The 26,720-nt window shown below is 35.0% G+C and overlaps 2 protein-coding genes across 4 annotated transcripts in view; one reads left to right on the forward strand and one right to left on the reverse strand.

Annotated features, from left to right (window-relative positions):
- Positions 1-26,720, forward strand: part of H (transcriptional corepressor hairless) — a 249,032-nt gene that overhangs the window by 16,730 nt on the left and 205,582 nt on the right. The gene's annotated exons all lie outside the window — the stretch shown is intronic.
- The window catches only part of MTA1-like (metastasis associated 1-like), a 197,186-nt gene continuing 186,057 nt past the window's right edge, over positions 15,592-26,720 (reverse strand). The window contains exons 13-19 of one of the 3 annotated variants that reach the window (XM_085947927.1): positions 26,217-26,442; positions 24,628-24,849; positions 23,455-23,580; positions 23,133-23,273; positions 19,129-19,400; positions 18,142-18,260; positions 15,592-17,853 (exon numbers count right to left, since the gene is read on the reverse strand). In XM_085947927.1, the coding sequence (XP_085804053.1) occupies positions 17,685-17,853; positions 18,142-18,260; positions 19,129-19,400; positions 23,133-23,273; positions 23,455-23,580; positions 24,628-24,849; positions 26,217-26,442 (1,275 nt within the window). In that variant the 3' untranslated portion in view covers positions 15,592-17,684. Of the gene's footprint in view, positions 17,854-18,141; positions 18,261-19,128; positions 19,404-23,132; positions 23,274-23,454; positions 23,581-24,627; positions 24,850-26,216; positions 26,443-26,720 lie in introns of all 3 variants that reach the window. The other 2 variants (XM_085947929.1, XM_085947928.1) reach the window with 2 other exon arrangements.

The raw sequence follows: 26,720 nt of genomic DNA on the forward strand, positions 1-26,720 counted from the left end.
GTTCTGATATATTCTAAAAGTTTCAAATGTCTAGCTAGTCGGGAAGTTAGTTAAAAATTTTCAATCGTCCAATACAAATCTTGGATAAACAAGAAAAAATTTGTATGGGACAGACAAGAAAAAATGTGTAATAGACAAACAAGAATATTTGACATATTAGACAGTGGTCGACAAACTTCGGCTCGCGAGCCACATGAGGCTCTTTGGCCCTTGAGTGTGGCTCTACCACAAATGACCACATACGGACTAAAATAGTGAAAGATAGAACAGTCAAAATGTCTTCGAATATAACCAACCAGCAAGTCAAAAATCTTAAATTGGTTTCAGCTTTATCAATAGCAGTTGACGAGTCTTGTTACATAAATGATAAGGCACAAATTTGTACGATTTATTTCATCGACTGGTCTTAAAGAAGAACTTTTAGGATTATTGCCACTCAAAGGTCAAGCACGTGGAGAGGATAATGCTGTAATTGAGTGCATGGAAAAACATCATATTCCCACTCGATAAAATTGTGTCAATTTCAACAGACAGGGCGAAAAGCATTACACGTAAGAAAAGGTTGTGTTGCTATTTTGAAAGAAAAAAATAATCACGAGATACTTGCTTACCATTGCATCATTCGCCAAGAAGCGCTTTATGCGCAGATGTTTCCAGAAGAAATTTGCAAAGTTATGGAATTTGTGATTAAGATTATCAACTCCATTATAGGCTAAAGCTCTTAATTGTCGCCAATTTAAATATTTTTTAGTTGAAATGGAGAGTGAGTACGCAGATCTTCTGCTGCATAACAAGGTACTGACATGGCCACGAAATGCACGCCTTCAGCCGGCATTTCTTGTGACGATTTTGTGACGTCACAACTTTTCAGTCCGATCGTAAATGTCGATTTTTGTATGAAATTGCGCGGCCTACCTCTAAACAATGCTATAATGAATATGTAATAAGTCCCGTAGTATAGTCTGAGCAGCTCACGGCCACTCAGAGTGAACTATGGATGAATTTCTTTCAGATAGACCAAACGGTCTTGTAAGAAAAATGTGAGTAACTAAAATGTCTAGAATGTTAAAAATAAATAATAATATGTAAACGACTTATGTGATATCATTAGCTAAATGTTGTAAACAAATGTCAATTCATAACTAATCCAATTTTGAATTATATAAAATCAAATTTTATTTACGTGAAAGCATTTGAAATTTTGTCGCGATGTATTTGCCGCTGAACATAGTAAAATATTTTAAATAAATAAAATATGATATCAGATAACGTCGTAATTAAAATCTAATGATTGTACATTGTACGTACTAGATGTAGGTACATACTAAATTTAAATAATAAATAAATGTTATTAATTATAACAAAGTACGTACGAGTTTAGTACCTACTTTTGTAAAAAGTAGATAAAGGAATTTCAAGAATCGAAATTCTAATAATGTAAGTCTGAAGACATTATTATTTTGCTAATTTACAAATAAAAATTATTTCTTAGATCTGTCAATGAGGCCCTACAGATCATTTTCAAATTGTAAAAAGTTACCCTAAACAGGTAAATTTCAAACCTTATAAATCAATACTTGTCGTACGAATCTTACTTCGATCTAAAGCCATATCCCAAGTTTAAAGTACCTTATAAGTGTAATTATATAAATTTTAATCGTACCTACCCCCCAGCGGAGTAGAACCGGCGCGGAAGCGGATTAAATTTTGACTCATTGCTTTTACACTGACATACCAGAACAGTTGATTTTGTTATTCGTATTAGCGATACACACCGTTTTGAACCGATAGTTTTTTATTTTTCATAATCGCAATCCTGATAAATGAATCAGAAGATATTTAGCCAATCTGTGTCAAAGGTACCAGAGGGACTTTTACGATTATTACGAAACTTGTTTCACCTATAGACACCTCGCGAGTCGAGAACTACAAGGTTCTAAGTGTTTGTCTTTGGTGAAACAAAAGTAACAATGAGGCACCTTAGAATAGTACTTCATTGTTGGGTTTGTTTTCTCAAGGACGAACACTTAGAACCTTGTAGTATTAGGCTCGCGACCTATAGGCCGCTTGTTTTTACCTAATTAAATATTCATAATTTTCCGGAAAAGCCGGGAAATAAACTGCTTTTCTGTAATTGGTCCAAGAGTCTGGCTCTTGGTCTGATGAAGGAGGTAGAAAAACTGCCCCATTGGTCCACTTTTCGCGTGTGAACACGCCCCGAAAAGTCATGTACGACCTTTTCCTATCTTTTTCTGTATTTTAAGTTAATAAAATCAATATTTCAGCGACAAGTATTTGAACCCTTACGCGTAGACATAATTTCTTAATCAAAATAATTATGAACGATTCTTTCGATAATCGATGAAAACATAAATTTAGAGTGGGGGAATTTTGCATCTGTGATGTCAATATTCGGGGAAATCCCATCTGGAGGGTATAAAAAGATGTCTTTTTCTATACAAAGTCAGTCATCGATCTTTAATACTAGAGTTAAGTTCTCTGAATCTGTGTCGCTGCCGAACGAAAACACAGAATAAAATCGCGTAGTTTGAAAATATTCTCGGGAATATTTTACGTGAAAATAGCGTCACGTCATAGTCGTGTCGTCATCACTCATAGTGACGTAGAACGCGTCGGAGAGAAATATTCGTAAACAAACGAATACGTCATTAAGTACCTCGTCATAGGTACTTCGCGATCTTCTATAAATGGAACATGGTTTCCCAAACTTTATAGACGGCGACTCATTAATATATGTGTGCAGCTATACATTAAATAAATATAAAAATAATTACGATTAGTTTTTATATAATAAATTAATTAAATAAGTTTATAAAATAATTATAATAATTATTTAAAGTTAAAATATAATATTAAATTGTTTATAAATGTTAATTATAATAAATTGATCTATAGAAAGATAATTTAATAAATATTTGAAGCTGTGTTACCAAGGAGTTTTATTTTGAAATAATTCCACGATGTTTTTGATGGACAAATAATCCGATACAAAAACCAAGTGACAGCCGATCAGCTGTTTTTGAAATTTCACGTATATAGTTACGAAATAAAATTAAATTGGAGGTTAATAAAGTAATTAAAGATCCTGACGTCAACCTATTACTAGGTGGCGATTCTTTTTGGACAATTAAATAAATAATATTGTTACGGTGTGTTTAGTAGTGTCGAACAGAACTTTACGTGACTACCTCCTCCCACTTAAGGGGGCGTTCTACAGAATTATCCTTGAGAATTGAAAATATGATTTTTTAACATGTGGTCCATAATATCTGGTCTACTAGTTAATATAAAAAGGTCGTGTCAAAGTTGTTTGTGTCAATAAATTTGCTCTATGACTCGATCCGACTCATATTTCATCAGGGCTGTCGAAGACATAAATCATAAATATTTAAAATTTTTATTTAATATATATATTATTTAAGTTTTGTGCATCTAATGCCGGGTCCACACTGGTAACAAGTTAAGTTGCAGGCAACCTCGTTAGATTTTACGATAATTATGATGATTATCGTAAAATTTCTTAAGCAATTATGGTAAGTATCGTAAAATTTAATGAGGTTGCCAGCAACTTGTTGCCAGTGTGGAAATGGCTTAATATCCACTGTGGTTCACGTAGTGGCATGGACCTGGGGTTAACTAATTCAGGAAGTCAACACCCATGATAGAATTTTTTCCAGTTTTGGTTGCATTATATTCCAAAACTCTTCTGTAAAAATCGTTTCCGATTTTATAAATGGAAATTTCTCGTGTACATAGTAAACAAACCTACGAATAAAAAAAGACAAGAAGGAACATACTGATTCATCGCAGTAAAATCTGGCAATCAAATTCGCCATTTTGAAAAGCGACGATTTTGCGTAAACAAATATCACGTGGTCTGTACGTGTGCGGCAAACTTCGAATGTATTTGTAATTTTGTGTATTTTATGTTTGTGTATCACGCATTGTCGGCCATATTTGCCGGCATTTCTGATTGCCGTGATTTGTACACATCTTCCTTCCAGTCGTTTTTTTATTCGTAGAAACAAACAGTATTTTTTATTAGTTACTAGCTGAAGTACCCGGCTTCGCACAGGGTCGCTTCGTGGTTATATTTATCTTAGATATTTAAAAAATAATAAGAGGTAATTTTTTTTTTAATATTAAAATATCTGTGTTATACAATATGGCAATATGAAAATAATTCTAATAGGAGTATAGGTCAAATAAAAGACCACTAAATTAAAATCGAATCCAAAGTATGCAAACCAAGGCCTGAACAAAAACGATGCATGAGTGCGAATGAGAAAGTATTCGGCACCCTTATAATCTCTGCGACACGCGCTAGAGTAAGATAAAAGGTCTACATATGTTTTCGTTAGTTTCCAAAAGTATCGCCAACAAATCGTGGAGAATCGCTTCACGTAGCATCGTAGCTCGTGTTGCTAAATTGCTATTTTTTGTGTTAGACATAAAGTCAATGGTAAATATTTTTTGTTAATTAAGTAGGAAAGATGGTTCTGTGTGTTGTATTAAAATATGGTAGCCGTACTGATAAGCAAGAATATGGTATTACGTTTCATAGGTAAGTTGATACATGTTCATGATAATTTATTTGTATATTATTATATATATTATCAGTGACCTAGTGTTTCTTTAAAATAACTTAAATTATGGATATCTTTACCTAATGGTTGCATTTTGACCGCTTAAAAATACTATATAACGTAAAAAAATAGAAAATTATATTTTAATTCTGAGCGTCTAGTGCGAGCACTACCGAAATGGTCTATGGTCTCGAACATTTGTAGACGAATGCGTTCGCTCGCTCACAAACCAAACGCATGGCACGCAGCTTCATTTAGCAATGCAACGGGTGGTGTCTAGATGTATCTATAGCCTATGATGCAAACGTTATTAATATGTAGTAAAAAAAATCAAAATTGCATGGAACAAACAAACAATAAACGTTGTATTTTATATAATACTAATTTAGAAACCTTCGCAGGTGTACGCACAACAACTCACAAAAGTTTCATCGCAATCGGTTGAATGTTATAGGAACGCATACGAATAGAAGAAGTAGATGATTTTCTAATTCAGAAATCTTCGTGGGCATGCGCACGACAACTCACCAAAGTTTCATTGGGAATAGAAGAAGAAGGAGATGGTTATTCTAATTCAGAAACCTTTGCAGGTATTGGCACAATTATTGACGAAAGTTTTATTGCAATCGGATGAATGGAAGAATATAAAATAAAAGAAGAAGATGGTTGTATTAATTCATAAACCTTTGCGGGTGTTACCACAACAACTGACGAAGGTTTCATCGCAATCGGATGATTAGTGTAGGAACCATACGTATAAAAGAAGATATAATGAAGAAGAAGAAGAAGATGGTTGTACTAATTCAGAAACCTTTGCAGGTGTTGGCACAACCACTAACGAAAGTTTCATCGCAATCGAAAGAATGGTATAGGGAACATACAAATAAAAGAAGATAGAATGATGAAGAAGAAGAAGAAGAAGGAGATGGTTGTACTTATTCAGAAACCTTTGCGGGTGTTACCACAACAACTGACGAAGGTTTCATCGCAATCGGATGAATGGTATAGGAACCATACGAATAATGTATAAAGTGTAAAGAATAATGTATAAAGTATATAGGAACCATAAGATATAATGAAGAAGAAGAAGAAGATGGTTGTACTTATTCAGAAACCTTTGCGGATGTTACCACAACAACTGACGAAGGTTTCATCGCAATCCGATGAATGGTATAGGAACGCATACGGGACAGACAGAAAGACAGATAGACAAACAGACATTCATTTTTATATATAAGATATAGCCTATACTCTTCACGAAAGTGCAAGCAATAAGTTAACAAAGTTTTATCACAATCGGATGAACGGTATGGCAGTGCATTCAATACCAACAAACAAACAAACACACAAACAAATATTATTTTTTATATATTAGATATGAAGTTGGCCTTGAATCTGTAATAAAATAATACACAATTAAAAGATTTTGAAATAGAAAAAAACACATTTCCAAGCTTTCAGCCGTGCTCACTCATGAATGTCATTCGTCATTTAGATAAGTATATACACATTTTGATGTTATCTTGCAAAGTGCGAATGTAATGTTTTCAAATAATTGATAAGGATTAATTATACCATCGTATTATTTTCTCGAAATCATAAACATACTATAATAGTATTTGACAATCAACCTATGTTCAATTTGAATTGGGTTATAATAATAATATACCCGTATATATATCAATAGTATGTTTGCTACAAAATCCACCCAAGTTATCAGTACGTACTTGCACAGGTTTGATTAAATGATGATGAAATTAACATTTTTAAACTATTAATTCATATTATTTTGACAGCCCTGTTTTCTGATCGGCGTACATCTTGCAGGTGTTTATAAAATAATAATAATGTTCAGCGGCAGACAATATCAATAATAATAATAATGTTTCTTGAAATAAAATCTCCGATGATTAGTGATTTTTGCGAAAAGATCAATTTAAATTAACGTACTTACGACGCCGAGGTTCTTTTAAGACTAAATTATATTTGAATGTCGAGCTCTTCAGCCCCCCAAGGCTGAGCTAGCTTAAGCAAAGGTTCTCAACCAGGCCTAAGGGCAGGACCGATTGAGGGTATAGTGCCGTTGTGGTTATACCGGGACCGGGGTAACGTCAGTACGTTGGTTACCAAGAGGAAACGTTTTAAAATGTTTCGCTTCCTTATTAATAGAAACCAAAGCATTTCTCCTTGAGAAGGGTGTTCACTATTCAGAAATAATGGATGATCAGTTGATCGAAAAATTTTATTTCATGGTAGACGTTACGTCTTATCTAAATCAGCTTAATCTTAAACTGCGGGGGAAGGAAACACATTTTTTTCGATGTTAGAAGAATTAATTATTTCATTCGAAAACAAATTATCCCTTTTTGCTCAAGATTTCGAAAGAGAATCTTTGCTAACTAAGCCTGCTGGAACATCGCCAAGAAAATCATTCCGATATTGACATTTACTATTTCGAAACAACAATTTTAAATAAGAGGGAAGGTTTTCTTAACAGGTTTCAGGAATTCAGAAACAGCAAAGCGACGTCAGTCTTTTTTAAAAATAACCTCTTAATGCCGAGGTAACAGAATTATTTTTTTTCCCCTTAATGTTGACATTGGCAACTTTGAAATGCAATTGCTGGATTTAAAAATAAAGAATTACGGAGCTCAAAATTTGGACGTCTCTGTGCTGATATGGATATATTGGAGAAAAACAAATATGAACATGGTTCACAGTAACTTCTAAAAAAACTTAAACTAGTACTTTCACTTTCCGGTTCTACATATTCATGCGAACAATCTTTTTCAAGCATGAACCTTATCGAGAGTAAATTGAGAAGTTGTCTTATTGATGAGAACCTGGAATCGTGCCTAAAATTAAAAACAACAACATACACACCTGACTTCCCCAAACTTTTCAAGGAGATGGATATCAAGTGTTTGTTATGATTTAATTGTATGGGTACTTAACAATTTAATTTTTATCAATAAATACGATCATTATTAAGTATGATATCAAGTTTTATTTAGTGTACTTATAGTTTAATTAAGATTTAAAACTTTAATTAAAGTTTATTTAGTTACTAAACAGTGTACCTACATATTATATATACTTTAAGTTTAAGAAATTTGGGTCTCAAAAGAAATCTCAATTGTTGTACTGTTGATATTTGGCTCTTTTGACTAATGAGTTTGCCGACCACTGAGTTAGGTGATATTACTGAATGTCGCTATTTATTATATCGCACGATATTTTATTACAAAAGCTATGTACATTTGGCGCATCATATAATTTCAATATTTTTTTTGCTTCTTATTTTAAAAATCATCGCCAACTTGTTGATTACCATGGGAATGAATCTCGGAGTTTTAGAACAAACTCTGGTGTCCCTCAAGGCTCAAATCTTGTTTTCAATATTTTTCGATGCTATTGTCAAAATTATAACATAACCAATTCTTCTTGTTTGTTATTCGCAGATGATCTTAAACTTTTTCGAATTATTGAAACCCCATTATGCTGTGCCATGATGCAGTCTGATCTATTTCGCAATGGTTTATTTTAAATAAACTTGAATTTGCTACCTCCAAATGTAATATCATTTCATCCAGTCGTTCAAGACCCACCAATATCACTCGTAACTCTACGGTCTTCATGATACCCCGTCGCAGGACGGATGTGATGTTTCATGATGCTGTGTATCGTGAGATTAACTTATTTGATGATACCATAAAGGTTGATTTATTTTTTATTAACTATATCATGTTTGTGGACGTGTTACTTAAATAGGTTAAATTTATAATTATATTTATCATTTTACTTTAATATCTACATAAGCACATACTTTCTTGTTATATTGGTTATTTGTAATTAAGTCACGTTTATAATTTCTATTTATTATGTATTATGGCGCATTGGCCAATCGCTGTAATGCCATAATACTCTTTCCTAAAATAAATATAAGTGCTTTAAATTTCGTCTTGGTAGTGACTATATATAATATTCTACAGCTGCAAGAGATAATTAATGGTGTCAGAAAATTTTCAAGTCATACTATACCATAGATACTGGAAAAAAACCCTTCTACAATCCAAATTCTTTCTCCTAAACACACCCTTAAGGGGGGACATGCTCAGCGTAGGTCAAAATGGAGCTTTTATTCTATTTTCAAAGCATGATCCAGGACATTCCTTAAACGTTGTAGATAATCCATTTATATAATTTTGAAGCCTTATTATCCTTTATATTTATTTTAAACATTTGATGACTGCATAACGTATTTTTATTACATAAAATAGTATTCTTTTAAATCTCTCGCTCTAATGTTTTAGAATATTATATATAAACATGCGCGTTAACATCATTTTACTCCCTACTTCAATTATAGTGTGTCAATTTATGGCTACGGCCGTATGTTGTAGCTTGACCACTGGGGAATGCCAAAAGAAATGGCGTATTTCAAAATACACTACCTTTTTCTTTGGTCAATAATTGTTATAAAGCAATCATTATTCGTAGGACTTTTATCAGACTTGAATGGTCAAAAACATAGCTTATAATTAGTATCTTTAAAATTATCTTCAAATGTGTTAATCTTGCCCATTTTTTGAATAATAAAATGCCTAATTCTTGTCAAATTTGGGATCACAGAGATTATCAATATAATTTTTTATCGTAAATATTTCACTATAATAATGTCGACATAAATTATACTGATGGTATAATAAATGCGTTTAAAAATTAATAAATGTAAAAAATCTTAACATCACTGCACATTTATGTACTGAAATATGACTATAGTCTAAAACATTAGAGCGAGAGGTTTAAAAGAATACTATTTTATGTAATAAAAATACGTTATGCAGTTATCAAATGTTTAAAATAAATATAAAGGATAATAAGGCTTCAAAATTATATAAACAGATTATCTACAACGTTTAAGGAATGTCCAGGATCATGCTTTGAAAATAGAATAAAAGCTCCATTTTGACCCACGCTGAGCACGTCCGCCCTTAAGAAAATTTTAATAAAACCATATTCCTATCAAAATATCATTTGGATCGATCATCACCATAAAATTAGGTATTTTAAGTCATCAAATAAATCAGCATCGAGACAGTTGATGAGATTATCTACTATAAATTTCGAAAGCGCCAACTTGTGCCATAATGGTCTATTGGGCATCACTTGGGTCCAAATAAAAAACTAAATAATTGTTACGGGTAATTAATGAGTACTTATTATTTATGGCCATGACTACCTGCTAAATAACCGCCCTTTGGCTCCGAACAAATACGGTGAGGAATCGCAAGAGGGGTGGAATGTTTTTGGTGGGGGAGGGTTGCTTCAGGATGAACACCTTTGGTAATTTATTGACTCAGTAGAGATTAGAAAGATGGTATACAATATTGTACAGGAAAGAGTTTCAGAGTATGTACATAAATATATAGAATGTGTCTGTTTCAACATGGAGGTCGGTACAGTCCATAGTTCGCGGTGTTGCGCGTGTACAGGAGAGGAGTATGATCAAAAGCGCGTCTTGATCTGCCGGCTGAAAGGCGGATACTAAATCACTTAGGAGGAATGAAATCACACATTCATGCGCAAATAGAACTCCTTGGTCCTTCACCATTTTTTTTTGAGGACAAACATTTGTCACATTCGTTGTTCACGTTTATGGAGTCTTAAATCACTGTGATATAGTGTCCATTCCTTTATGGATTCAAAAGGATCGGGATGACATAACTGCAAACCATAATATTCAGTTTTAGGTTAAATTAGGTTAAAATACATATTACGCTTTCATCCCTGTATATAGATAGAATTGCAGAATGCAGATGCAGTTGGAACCTTGTAAAATTAGTATCTACGTCAATTATCAGCAGACAATCCTGAAAATAGAATAATACTATGTCATAATTATGGATAAGAGAAATACTTTCCCAACACTAAATGTCAGTTGGACCCTGTCGTACTAGTGGTACGATTTGGTTAAAAAGAAATATATTTTAATGTTTACTGTTTCAGCCAGCGACCCCACAGAAAACCCTTGGCGACCCTTTGGTTGGGAACCCATGTATCTATAGTATAGAGCAGTGCTCCGCAACTGGTGCGCCGCGAGACGATGCTAGGTGTGTCACGGTGCATTGCTTCCGATAAAACGTAAATAATTGTATAATATATCAATACGTTAGAGCAGTGCTTCGCAACCTTTTCCAACGCATGGCACAGCAAAGGTCATCCCAGAATTCCGCGGCACACCACACGTAAAACAATATATACACCAAAACATGGACTCCACATCCTGAAGGGGGACCCCAGCCCAAGTTCTTTGGCGGGCCCCCCTACCTATCGTTAAAGTTAAAGACAGTGTGATACTCTAAAATAGCGTTTTTCAAATAGTGTTCGAGGTAAAATTAATGGTATTGATTTTATGTTTAGTGATTTTTGTATGGTTATATTCTATTAATATAATTATGGTTAGTTGTCGGGTTAGGAGTAATTATTTGTCGAGTATTTATACAATAATAATAAATTGTGTCCTACAATGACATGTTTTAAAATATTAATACTTATTAGCGTAGTAAAATAGCACCGCAGGCGACTTTTTTTGACTCGAAAATGGGAGCTGAACTGCGATAGCCTTGTCGGAAATCCGAGGATATTTTTTATTAACCGAAATCCATAAAATAGCCAATGGAAAATCGGCGAACTTCAGTTTTAGCGTCCCTGCGTTTATCAATTATTCAACAAATTCCTCTCAAATTTATAGGAAAAGCGCTTCTATAGAATTTTCTGCATTGGTTACAAAAGGGTTTTGTATCCAGTCGCATTTATTGTATGAAAGTACTGATGAAATTTCTTTTGCAGCAAAGTTAAATGTTTTTGAGACGGATATAAAATTAATTGCTTGTTTTCAATGGTAGTCTGGTAGTTCCTTTGGAACATTTGTAGAGATCCTTGTCTTAATTCCTTCTGCCAAAGTTCCATTTTATTTTTGACTTCTAATTTATCAGAGCATGTCAATATATTTTCATTCTGACCTTGCATTGTTTTATTAAGTTCATGCAGGTGCTCAAATATATTACCAGCCATGTATGAAAATTTGGCTATTGCACCGCGGCACACCTAGCATCGTCTGGCGGCACACCGGTTGCGGAGCACTGCGTTAGAGGATAAACCACGGAAGTTACGTTTAGACTTTTGTTCAGGAGAGTGATACAGTATAACCCCTATTTTACGTTTTTCAAGGGACTGAAGAAAAAAAACCTAATTGGAGGGAAAATGTAAAAGGGGGGTATTGAATAAAAGAACATTTAAAATTTATGTTTCTAAAAAAATAACGTTTTATTAAAAAAAAATATTCAATTAAAATTTTTATTGAATTTTTTTTTATTTTCTATTAAAAAAATCATGTATATCAGTTTGTTGCATTTTTGTCATGTAAAGACCAATCACCGTGCGCCGTTCTAAAGACACGGAGTTTTCCCTCCAAACACCTTACGCTGTTGTCGGGTAATGTCACGACCCAATCATTGTCAAGTGCGCGTAACTCGCATATTTTGAATATTTCTGACGTAAATTGCGGGAAAGAAAAACGTAAATGCGGGTATTAAATGTACTGAAATACATCGGGACTGAAAAAATTACACGCAATTGCCGGGAAAACGTGAATTCCGGGCACGTAAAAACGAGGTTATACTGTATAATAATTAGGGTCTGTAAACGGTATCATTCATAATTAAATTTATTTTTGACCATAGTATGGATAGAAAGACCAAATCATTTAGAATTAATAAATTAATGGACTTTATTAATGGGTTTTATGTTCTAACACATAATGTAGAAGTACCACTAAGCAATACTTCACCTATAGGTAATACACGGAAGCCCATATAGGTATAAATTATTTTTATTTCCTGTGCATCATTATTAATAATTATTTTATTATAAATACACAAAATATTTCAGTAAGTCTACATATATATGAAAAGGAATTATATTTTTTTTTAAATTTACATAAGTACAACATTATTTGAAATTTATTACTGCTCTAGAAAAAAATCAACACAATGAGAATTATTCCTGGTCATTCTCCAGGACATCAGCTGATGAGGAATTATGTGGAATTCTACCATAAAATTCTTGAAATTCCCGAGATATCCATTGTTTCATAGTTTGCATATCTTAACCGGACACGGTGGTTTTGCCTTCAAGGTCTGTCAGCATGGCCTAATAGAATTTCCGACTTGCTTATGTGCCGAATTGCAGGATGCCGATCACATCCTCAGGGAGTGTCTAGTTGGACCGGTCGGCCATTGTGACTTGGTATCTACGAGGGATAATTTTTCAGCTTTTAAAAAGTTTGCGGCATTTTACGGCGAGCGATAAGGTCTTTTCTCATCAAGAATTGACCGCAATACATTATATCAAATAAGGGATCACGCACACTCTAGTGCACGCCAACCAAGGCCTTGGGAAGTTGCTCCTGGGACACTTTCGGCACACATTTTTAAGAGCGCCTAACGTTCGTTACGCCACGGTATACGCCTGCATAACGGGTGTAGAAACGTGGATGGAAAAGAAAGTTTGCAGATCTTTGTAATTTGGCCGTGCTAATTGGACGTTTTGAACATGTGGAATGCCAATGTGAAACAAAATATTTTGCGACCTTGTTTTTCTACGGAGGTCCTCAGTTTGGAAATCATCGGAGAACTTCGCCTTATAACGTAGATAACCAGCGCCATCTTAAGATATAAATAAAAAAGAAAAAAAAGGTGTGCCATCAATATTCTTTTTTCGAGCCACAAAAGGAGCTGAAGATGTTGCATACAAAGAGCAATAATTGTTTATATCACTTAACTCCATGTTAATAACATTAAAAGGCTTGTTTTTTTACATGTTCCTACAAACTGAACCCAATCCTATGGAGTAACAATCTACATACCGTTCAGCATCTTTTTTGACGTTCTGTTATAGAGTGGTCAGTGTCTATCTCCATGTGTGTATGGCCTCGTAATAGGAATTTGTGATTTATGATTTTCAGCGTAGGAATGGTTTTCAGAAACCAGGTATATGAAAAAACAATCATGATATTCCTATTTTGGCCAGGGCAATTAATTATCATACCAAATCGTCAGCTCTTCAATATTTGCTAAAACATTGCTAGATGCCCATTTCATCAAACAGCAGCCGACTGCCTTCCACTTTTTATTTCATCCACATCAGTGTTGTGTCTCACCACTTGCATCATCGTAAATTGTAAAATTCAGAGTCCACAATTTTCTCAGATGGAAACTATATGGAGTAGGTAAACACTTCTCCAAGTCAACCATTATTACTTTTATACTGGTAAATTTTTCTTTTGCAAGAGTTTTATCAATCTTATTTAAATTGCAGTTGCTTCCTGTGTGATCTTCCGAAAGGTGTCTTTGAATTTCTTTTTCTTCAAAAGAAATATTAACATCTTTAAGACTCATCTTAGGGCTATCGCAGGCGTCACAGGTATCATTGCTTGGCAATTTTAATTTTATTTAATTGAAAATAGATTTGAATAGGTATATGGCGATAGAGCCACAATTTTGTGTTCATTCATGTGGTTATATTCTTTGAAGAATAAATCAAACATTTTTGTAATACTTATTTATGTATAACTAGCTGTATCACCCGGGAGTTACGTAGAGTGCAAAGGATTGAATTTAAAAAAGTAAAAAATATAATATTTTAGATTTTTATTTTTTGTACATTTATTGCATTTAAATATCTTAAAAAGTAGTACGAATTCAATTTATTATTGTAAAACTGTCCCCGGGGTGCAACAGGTTAAAACTGAAATTTGAGACCCCGACCACTCACTCCGGCTCTGATGCGTCCCCGGGGTGCAACGGGTTAAAACTGAAATTTGGGACCCTGACCACTCACTCCGGATCTGATGCGTCCCCGGGGTGCAACAGGTTAAAACTGAAAATTGGGACCCTGACCACTCACTCCGGCTCTGATGCCACTACATACAATTATTGTCCGTGAGTGAAGCATTCCGATCTACGCGTAACACGTCATTTGCATCTAACTTTGCCATTTGACCTCCGATCAAGCTGAAATAAACGCCAATATTTTTTAAATGTACACATTCTAGCGATATTTTCAATAAAAAAATGGAGGTTGCAGCATTAACTTCCGCGTTTCAAGGCCTTGTACGCAGCGACTTTTTTTCCACAAAAACCGTAAAACTGTCTCCGGGGTGCAACGGGTTAAATCTGAAATTCGAGACCCCAACCACGCACCCCGGCTCGTCGGTCTCCGTCTACTGTCCAAATTTTGTCGAAATCCGACTCCGAGTGTGGATTTGTACAAAGAAAAACGAAAATTATAGTATAGATAATATGTACCTACCTAACGTTTGTTGGATTTCCGTGTTTATGGAATTATTATAATGGTTTATTAACATTTTTCTTAGAGCATAAACATCGTAAAAAGGACATCCGTTGTTTATGCACTAAAGTGAATTGGACTTCAGGTGATTTTTTAATTAAATATATCGGTTAATTTACTACTTATGGACTTCAGTGTTTCATTTATTTGTGTAATGAAATAAAATAAAATTTTCTGCATATTTAACTCGGAAACGGTAAAAACTGGACTTCCGTGGTTTATCCTCTAATGTACAGATATTATACAATGTTTACTTAATAGCCAAAGTTACGTTTACGTACCTGGCTGATAATATATTTGAGCATCTGAAATTCGACTGTATGTACATTTAGTTTTTCCTCGTATGATATTATCTAGGTATATTTAATTATTTATCAAATAATAAAAAAACTAAAAAATTAATGTAATTTCGGTGTATATTATTTTTACTTGTGGTGTGCTGTGGAATTCTGGGAAAACCTTTGGTGTGCCTGGATCGGCGCATTACTTATGTTTAGGTAGGTTAGTTATTCAGTAAAAATGTTTGTACATTTTATTAAAAGATAGGGTTGATGAAATAAAAATCATATGATATTCTGAATTTGTGCTTTATTTATGAAAAAAATGTAAATTATCCTACAACGAATCTCCGAATGAATTAAAATTACATATCAGTATGTACCGAGACACATTTATCACCTTCCGGCACCGCCAGTGGCGCTATAATTAGGGCACACCGAAACCAAAGCGGCGTCCCGAGAAAGAGCGCCACTGGCCGTGCGGCTCGCTCTATCTACAAATTCATTCTCAGTGATTGTATTTATGAAAATACGATTTTGTGTTTTTTTTAGTCCACATTGTTTGAATTAAATTTTAAGTTTTAAATTTACACACAATAATAATATTTTGAAAAGTAATATTTGATTTTACACGTCATTGTCATTGAGAATGTTTACATTATTGCATAAAAAAAATGGATCGATATTATTTAACAACATTACATATTTCACAAGTTATATCCGGTCCTGATTCTGCCGGTGTACAAAAACAAAATGAACATACAAATGAGCGAAACACAGAAACGCCTGTCGTTGTACATTATCTATCGCCCGTCCGGTGGCGCCATTCCAAATGAAACAAATTAAAAATATTGAGGGTCTGATATCGTGTATCCATCGGTAAAAATCATCATCATCTTCATGAACACTAAAATATTTACTATCTCAAAAACCTTGAATAACTTAAAACATAATTCGCTTAATAGAAATCATCGAAACCTCTCTCCGAAGGGCGCGGGCGGTGCTCACCCCGCGGCCAATTTACAACAAAAAGAAAATAATCACAAGATATTCAAATTATATTATTATAAAATAACAAAAACATCCCTTCATTAGTTATTTTCATTACACAGTTCTCTTCCGGGGGAGTGCGGGAGTTGTCTCCCTTCACTGTATTATTTTAGAGTTTTTTTTTTATTTATCATTATTATTTATATTCATTTTTGTAAATATTTATTTAGGAAACAAAGAAAAACACGCATTTTGTAATAATGAGATACAAAATATGTTTAAAGATTAGCATTAGATTGAAAAGGGGGGGGGGACATTTCTGAGTTCAGCGTCCGTATTGTCTGTCTGTCGGACGCCACTCACACTCACTCACTTGTAAACTCACAATAAATATTTATTTATCATCTTCGACCGGGACACCGATCAATATCTCGTACAATCTTTCAATTCATTTGCTATTATTTATATAAAGTTATCCATACAACCCAAGTAATTTGGAGATTCTCAATATAAACACAACGAATCGAGATAATTCCCGTCGAACACGGAAAGGGTTGCCTTAAAAAAATATAGCAGGCGGATAAAAAAGAAGCGTGGACCCGCATTGATGTCCATTCTGTTACAATTTATCATTCCTGATCACAACACCACAGTACAACAATATTTCTATTAACTCACCGATAGAAGGTAATATAGACATGAAGTGAATTACTGTTTGTTTTGATTTAGAAATTATATAAATATAAAGTGTGATTAGCGTTTAAATCAGTCAGCATGCACACAACCGTACATAAGTTAGTAAACTACATAAAAATTCTACTTGAAATATCGATCGGGCTATCTCTTTCGTTGTGTTTTGATCTAAATTAAGTAAGAATTCAGTAGCGTAGCGTCTCTGATGCGCATGTAATATATATATACAGATGTCTGAAGACAGCGACACACGGGTTTCATCCGGGTTTTCAAGATGTACAATAATCGGAGTGGACAGGATATCTCTTCTTATAACTGTAAGCGGAGCAATAATGATTGATGCCGTGATGCTTTTAGGTATTGATCAGTATCTCTTTTACTGTGTAGATATTTTTGTTAATTACACGCTAATAAATAGCTCAGCACGATCAGATAGATTCCAATGCTTCGTATTTTCACCTTTCTAAGCAATACGACCAACATTATGTTGCGGTGATCCCTCACCCTGGCTGGAATACGAGAACGTATCAGTTGAATGCACTCAATTTGTAGATAATTCTGTTGATGCCAAAATGAGGCGTCGCCGTGGGGCGGCAGACGGTTGATCCTATCCGAGAAGTGCCTCCATGGTGTAGGGGCGGGGGTGTGCGGTGGGCGGGGCGTGGGCGAGGGTGCGCGTGCGGGAATCGGGGGTGGGCGTGGGTCAGTCGAGGATGACGAGGTGCAGGGGGTGCTGCGGATGGGGCGCGGCGTTGGCGGGGGGCGGGTGCGGGGCGGCAGCCACGGTCACGCCCTTGTTTGCGGGTAGCGTGCGCCACGGCTTGCGGGCCGCCCTCCGAAGTTCGATCGACGACAGCACGCGTCGTCTCACCCTGCAATTTCAACATATTCCATTCAGTCACAATTGCACGGATCTTACACTCACATATTCGAAATCAAAAGAACTGGAATTTAAAAAAAATATTGTAGTTCAATTGAAAATCGGCCTGTGAGTGTGACAGAGAGCGTTTAGTGACAAAGTTAGATGGAATTAACTGCTGTGAAGCGTCTTTATTGCTGTTTGGCTTAAACTAGCCGTTTAAACTTGGCTACACTATCGCAAAGAGATGCAAAGTGCAAAGGTAATATAAGATATTTATGGTAAAATTAAATAAACAGACTTGGCCTGATCGGTGGCTCTGAAGTAGAGATCGTCGGGGGCATCCATCCAACTGATGACGTGGCGGCGGTTGCGTGAACCGCCCACCGCTCCGCTACCACTGCCCGGCTTGCCGTTCACCTGTAACAACAAACATTCCCATCACATAATTCTCGACCACTATCACCACATGTCCATTTCATTGGTATGCATATTGTAAGACATTTATTGTTAGTTAGTAGGGGTCAGACATAGTTATGTCATTGAAATTATTATGCTCAGAATGCAAGGGTCACTTTATCAGTGGTATGTGCATTTATTCAATTTAATCATTTAACACGCATGATTCAGAAACACCTTAGAAATAAACTTGAAAAAATATAGGTACGAGGCGGGACTCGAACCCAGCTATCAATTCCAGCCAAATGTGCTTTACTAATTTAGTCATCTGCACCATTAGACGAAATTAAGTAATATGTGACTGAAGTGTTTATCAAATTTGGTTAATATTGGCAACTTATTAACCGTAAAAGTGTATATTAACTGCAATTTTATAATTATTCAATTTATATTGGTGCAGTCAGTCATATAATAATTTAGCCATTGCATGTCAATTGAAAATATTGAATAGAGAAAAATGACTGCAAATTTTGACCTGTAGGTACTGTACCAGAATGTCAACATAAAATCCAAATTAATTCTAGTTATGTATGGAAATGAAGTGTGGACAATTTTTGCTAAAATCGTTTGAAAGGAAATTTCCACGGTTTATTTTTGGAACCAACTAGCCTGGAGAAAGGCAAATTATAAAAGTTGTACAAGATGTACAATACAGCTAGGTATGATCATCTACATCTCAGGGGGTGTCCACCAAATTTCAAAGAGACAGGATACGAAAATGGTTCTCAATGAACAGACCACAGCGCTGCTGATTTGATGAGGTCAAGGCGGACACGTTGGATCTATATGACCTGCAGTACTGGAAAAAGTAAGCAAGTGTGCAACTGACATGGGCAAAGATGTGTTTGGGCAGAGGCTGCCCTGTGGCCTGGGCGCGTGCGCACATGGCGGCGTACTGCTCCGCAGAGGGTCTCTGCATGGGTTGCGGGTGCTTGTTGGGGCGCTTGGCGGGGGGAGGGGCGCAGCGTGACTCTCCGACGCCACCACCCCCTCCCCCGGTGCCTCCCCCACCGCCCGCCACGCCTGCTGTGTTTCCGCTTCCGCCCGACGCTCCAGTACCCGAGTTGGGCGGACATGCCGAGCCTGCTTCGCCCGCACCCCCTACTCCACAACAGATGCACATCATTATTTTTAACATCACAGTTTATTTCACATCGTTTTGATATAGTTTTCATAATGTAGTTCAAGACATCAGTACTATGATTGCCAGTTAATGTTCGAGTGCAGGGAAATGTTCCTAATAGGTACTGTATTTCTTGATAAAAAAAAAATACAGCCCAACAGTTATGAATGTAATATTTATTTAGCAAGAGAAGAGATGTCTACATTAATATATGACACTTAAAAACCACACACAGTAAAAAAACATGGGCACCGCAAATGTGTATAAATAGAAATGCACTTGTGCTTCTGCAATCCATTTCAATGATTGCAATGCATTCAAATAAATGTCTTCAAATAAATAAAATTTTGAATATTTCTAATGTAAATTGTGGAAATAAAAATAAAAAGTCAGGTATTCAATGTCCTAAAATGAAACCTTGCTTCAGAATCTGCATGCAAATGGCAGAAAAACGTGAATTCCGGACACATAAAATTGGAATTACAGTATTCGTTCGATTTTATAACAAAAGAATTTAAATACAAATGGTAAATCAAATAAAAATTGGCCAAAGAACTCTAAATGTTACATTTAAAATCTTTTGCCTGACCCATTTCAAAATATTGTTTTAACTCTCTTGTAAAATTGTGTTCCGAACAGATATGTAATAACTATAAACATTATACAGTAAAACCTCGTCAATACGAATTCCACGGGACCGAAAAACGAAAAAAAATTCAAATTACGAAATATGAAATGTATGGGGGAAAAATAGAAAAATTTTAATTGTGTGTTAATGGGTCATAAAATGTCAAGATTATTTATATTACCTTCTTAAAATAAGTAATTTATGATGTTTTTAGAAAAATCTGTCACAATTTTCAATGACTGGCTCAAGAAATAGTGTACTTTATTACGATTTCTTGAATATTTTTCGAATTACGAAATTCGAATTAAAGGTATGGTTTTATATGAAAATAATCAAGGGACTTTTTTTTGCGAAAATTTCGAATTACTGGCGAATTTCGAATTATCTTTGTTCTTATTAACGAGGTTTTACTGTAATATTTAATGCATCTTGAAATAAACGCTTATTTCATTATATTACCATGTTTTGACACATTCCTATCAAATACTCAACATGCCCTGCACTTAACTACATTTATATATCTCGTACTATGAACATTCAATCAATAGAAATTTCTTGTTTGTAATATGTAGTAATTTTTTTATTTCACGAAGGCACTTCCAAACGCCGCCGAACATGCGCAGAGCAATTAGAAATGATGTTGCTTTTGCTTCTCTGCATCCCGTTTGGCAGAAAGTAAGCGTTCGTAAAGTAAAATAATAAAAATATACAATAGTGTACAGTCAAAATGGTTTTCAAGGGCTTATAAAACGGCTAATAATATTATAATTTTATGATTATAGTAAAATGGACGAAACATTGTAATTATTGCACCAAATTTTAAACTATCTTGACACCGTGTTATTTCACCCTTCATATTATAGTAAAGAGAAAATTCCCAGTACAAAAACACTTGCTGATTGACCTTTATAATGGCAAGCAATAGTAATTATAAGCCTACTATAAATAATTACATATAATGATTCTTTAGAATATAAAGTAAGTTTGGAGAAGATGCCTAATGATAAAGAAACTTATGTTCGCTTAATTTGTTCACAAATGGTGAGACTCTTGCAGCTTTATTCCAATGTAACCCTAAATTCTGGAATTGATATAAATCGGGTTACATAGCCCGGGATATTCAGTCAATCAACCCAGGATACATGGCGTCATTTATCTTTGCTGACCGTGTTATTATGTAGATTTATTTGTTCATGAGCTATCGTTATAGAAAATATTTTCAACAGATTATACAATAGCAATGTACCTTGCATGGACGTTATATTATGTGGAATTAGATTCATATTATGATAGTATATATTACACGACATCGCTAGGATGACTTTCTAGATTTCAGAAAGATTGCAACAATTTGTACTCTCATACGGCTATGGAATTTTGCAGAAAGACCTACACCCATATAAGCTCACACAAGCACTAAAGCCAACGGACCAAGGGCAGCGTTCCACATTCACCGATTCGGTCTTGGAAGAGCAGGCAACCGATTCATTCGACAACATATTCAGTTCAATGGGTATGTTAACATAAAACTGTCATATATGGGGTGAGAGAAACCCAATTGATTCAAGAGAGACCATTACATACTGCGAAAATTACAGTTTGGTGTGGTTTTTGGGCTGGAGGCGCCATCGTGTCGTACATCTTCGAAAATGATGAAAGAGAGACCGTTATGGCCATTGGCGTCCGGTATAGGCAAATGATTGTTGATTTTTGATTAATGATTTTTGTGGCCGGAATTGGAAAATTTCGAACATGTGGTTCCAACAGGATGGGGCCCACATTCTATACAGCTCATGAAACACTGGCTTTATTGCGTGCAAATGCACTAATTCATATCAGAACTTGGATTATCCTTTAATTTAATAAAATAATGTTTTTCAAATTACATTAAATCACCATGTTCGATCCAAAGAGGATCATTATGGACCTCTACAGAGTGAAGGTTGTATTAACTGATTTTTGTTTTTACGAGAAATGGATGTTAGACACTTGTTGCTCAACCAATTGAAGGCACCCCACACATTTCAACAAATTTGAGGAATGAAGAAAAACAATTAATCAAATATTTTTGTAGGCAAATAATATTTTTTATTTATTAATATATAAAACAGACTTCTATACTTGTAAACTTCCCTTTTCTGCCTTTATTTGATTGATTTATTTCACTAGATGACAAGCTCACACCACTAACATCCGCCATCTTTGTTCTGCTTTTCGTTGATCTTGTATTAAATAGTTTTCAAAACCTTACAGCACCATCTAGGAGTGAATGATAAACCTTTTCTATATATTAAAACGTTCATAGGGTCCTAACAATCATTATTTTATAGTAATCCAGCAAAATCAAAATTAGGCATCTTTTCCTAACTTATTCTATGCATTACAACTTAAAAGTTAAATAATGTTCTACGAGAAGTATCTTAGGAATACTTATCCAAATGTCTGAGTAAGATATCTCACATTGTCACTCACCGTCATCCCAATCCAAATCAGAGTAGAAGCCAACAAAACGCAAAGCAACAAAACATTACAATTTAATAACAATAGACAATAATAAACGAACAGATAATATTATTAAGCGGGCAATAAATGTGTTATATTATATACAACCATTTAAAATAATCTTATTACTCTCCGATAAATTGTCTCAACAATTCTTTTTTTAGCAGTGAGAAAATTGTTTATTGTCGAACTGGCATTTAAATGGTGGATTCATTCGTAATAGAAAGAGATTAATTTTAAATTAAGATTTAAAAATCCAAAAGAAACTCATAAACAATTCAAGTGAATCAGGGATAAAAGTATTGAAAAATTAAAATAGTAATAATGGAAAGTGAGACTTTTGACGGGATTTGAACCCGATATTTTGGACACTTAAAGAGTTATGTTAGTATATGATCAATTTTACCCACAGAATGATTAATATAACACATTGTCGTATTTGCTCGTCATCAAGAGTTCAATAAACTTCCGAATTCTTACCCAATCAATGAACAACGCTAATGATATTCAAAATAGAACAGATTATGTACATTACGATCTAATAAAAATATGCTATAATCATTAATATAAATTGAAAAACCTCTGAGGTTGTGAAGGGAGTGATCTCTTTTAGTGATGCCTTCGTGGGGGGGCTTTCGTTTTATTAAATTGTGCCTCATCGGAGCGGCAATTAACTTCGAAATATGCAGTTCCCCGTTAAATAATAGGTCATGGGGTAGATCTAGTGATTCAGACAAAAAATTTACACATTCAATGACCATATTATTTAAAATTCGTGATGAAAATAATGACCATGAGTGCGATGTAGCATTGAATATATCATTTACAATCGGTAAATTCAAAATGGTGCTGATGAAAATAAATGTATTGTGATATCGTGTGACGCTGAATAATGTACTTACTATCGACTCCGTTGAGATCATCGTAGGCTCTCCTCTTGAGAGCGGGCGAGGGGCTGGTTCCTGAGGAGGGTCTCACGCCTTCCAATTCACCTTTGTTTGGAATCCGCTCATACATTAAACTGCCGTCTGTAATCAATACAACACTTTCATAAGCTTCACAACGGGACAATCTGGTATGGCCACATACATAATAATATAATGTTCAAAAGCAAAATGGAGATTATGTATGTCTAAAAAATTGAGAAATGTATTGAATACGCCACAAAAATGACCCTTATAATAGAAACACATTATCATCACATCACAGTAAGCTCGCGACACAGGTAAAAAGCGTGAAATGTTGTTTTACATAGCATGTATTTAAAATGTTATCAGACAGATGCTCCCATCCTGTAGCGCATTTTGAGCCGAAAACGAATAGAGCTAGTTAGCAAAATCTGCCAAAATGTATCAAAGCCCACACTAAGGTCACTTCAGGCCACACCATGAACCACCAACCCCATGCATGATAAAACTTTTTTTTTTATTTCTTGAAAATGTACATACTTTTGAGTCACATGCTCTCACGTATCTTTGATTTTAGTAGTTTGGATGGGGACTACAAATGACAGGTAATTGATACATTGTTTTTATAAGTCGTCAGTTTTTATTGTTGAATGTTCTGACTGTTATAGCATGTGCATTCATGTGACGTGGTGATAATGTGGTTCTAGCAATAGAATCAAAATTCTATTACGTAGAAACAAAAATTCAAAAGTTGTCCAAAACCACTGATTTACTATTATATGGTTTGGCGGTGCACACACGGTTTTTGACTGTTGGCCTTATTGAGTATTAGGCGGTTTGGCAAAATTCTTATTTTTAAATGTGTGTGATCCAAAGCAAGGACCCAATGTGTTGTGCAAATGGTCTACAACAATATCTTAGTAAGATAAATAATTGTGTCAATATAACATCGTTTCTTCTTCATGGAAATTGAAATTCTTTTCAATGTATACACCTATGTATCAATCCAATGCTTCAAATATTTCTTCACGAGTAAAAATGAAAAATTCTGTTAGAAAAGCTTGAATCAATACCTCACCGATGGTTTATGCAATGAAAACCTTCCTTTATTCAAGTCCTAAGTCGAAAAAACACTGTAATAATAAGAGTAAATAAAATATATTGTACCTGGCGCTTTGGGTGGTTTGGGGAAAGCCACTTTGGGCGGCTGAGGCATCCTATCCTTGGGGGTGAGTCGGAGCCACGCGTACTGCGGTGCGCCAGGAACAGGGGGGACTCCGCCAGCCAAGCGCTCTGCCACACGCGACACTTGCCCTCGACAGCGCCCGCCTCGTCCAGCCGCCAGCGATACTAATTCAGATGGACTCAGACCGGCCATGCCTACGCTACCTGTTAATCGTAAAATAGTACAAGAATATAGTAAAATTGGTGGATTGAAGGTGCTAAATGGAAATTGACTTTTAATTCAAATCATCTAAAATTTGTATTTATGTATGGCACTCCCAATTTTTTGGATACCACAAACTTTTGATCGTAAACCATCCTGAAGTGTATGTCTCTTGTAAAGTCATTCACAATGTAAAAAACCCAGATTCTACATTCAATCAATTTCAAAGACAAAATATATCAGAGCAGAATCTTTTCGTATGTGATTCCTAAATTAAACAAATACAGTAAACTCCAGATTATCCATGCACGATACGGTGTATACAACGATATTCGATTCCCGCAAACAAACCAAAATCACAGATTTTTTTAATAAATAATGAGTATTTAACATAATAACAAAATATTTGCCTGTTTTAGAAATGTATAATATGTAGTATTTTATAAAGAAATAGCATAGTTCGGATTATCCGTTTTTTTTCGTTTAACTGTGCCGCCTCTCTCTACCATTATCCCGGATAATTGGGAGTCTACTGTACCTGCTATTATAACAATAGTTTAACTGATATAGCAAATAGTTATTTAAATAAATTTCAACCATTATGCAATCTGCTTTTACAAAGCAAATAATTATGTCATAATATTATGAAGACGTACAATAACATACAACATTATAAATTGACTTCAATATTATGTACTACTATAGTACAATCTCAAAATTATAAATAAATTATTAGAGTTGAAAGAGATCTATTATATTACTGGACATACAATCAAACTCGGTTATTACGATCACAGAAATAGCGAGACCTCGGATGTAATGAGGAAACATTCGTTGACATTTTAGTTTATGATTTTCTCCATACATTTATTCACTTTTATAATGAGCTACTTATCGGGTATACCGAGCAAAAATATTGTCAAAATTTTTCTTAAAACTGTTAATGTGTCGATCGTTTAAAAAGATTTTCGTCCCTAAGCAATAAAATCCGACCAGGATTACGTTTATGACACTAGTTAAGTGTCTAAGTACCTAATTGGTGTATTCGCCGACAACATTAAAAAAGTATCCACGCATATGGTTGAAATTGCATGTAAAAAATCCAAGCTTTGTGAAGTTAGTAGGTACCTACCAGCGCCGGCGGCTCAGCACTTCATTAAATAAACAACTTCTTTTGTAGTTTATGAATGCCATGCTTGTTTCGGGAATTTTTACGATGGTTTTCAGATTTTTTATGTTTTATGTTTATGCGTGGCGCGAAAAATGTTATAGAACGATATAATGAGTAATGCTTATAACGAGCAAATTCAGTCAGTCCCATCTTTTTCGTAATAACCAAGTTCGACTGTATAATATTAAATGTACTCACAGTCATGTTTGACCTGGTGTATATTAACGGGCGTGAAAGGTGCTCTGGCGACGCGTCGTGGGCGCCGTAGCGCTCTGGAGAGGCGTCTGGCGAGGCGCGTGAGGGGCGACGTCCGCAGGTAAAAGGCCGCCCGCGTCTTCATCACAGGCCGCGGGCTGCCCGCCCGCACCGCTACGCCGTGAGCCGCCGCATAGTGACGGGCCAACTGTGCTTTCAATTTGAACTCCTACAAACAAGGAAAACAAATGTTGACTGCTGAAATATTCCAGAATATTATTCTTGCAGAAATGCTTGAAAAGTAATACATAATGACGCTGCACAATGTCTTTAAACACTAAGAGCATGATGCAGAACCTTACTTACAAGCGTAAGTCCCTAAGATAGGCAACTATCTTTAAGAGACCAATATCGGCAACATAGATTGCATTGCCTACAGTATCCATACATAATGTACGTCTTATAGCAGGTAGTAAATCTACAAAAAAAGGCAGTGGCCCAAAATGA

Source organism: Rhyacophila brunnea, unplaced genomic scaffold (genome assembly GCF_057557595.1).
Source record: "Rhyacophila brunnea isolate RB1 unplaced genomic scaffold, BYU_Rbru_1.0 scaffold_20, whole genome shotgun sequence".
Taxonomy (NCBI): domain Eukaryota; kingdom Metazoa; phylum Arthropoda; class Insecta; order Trichoptera; family Rhyacophilidae; genus Rhyacophila; species Rhyacophila brunnea.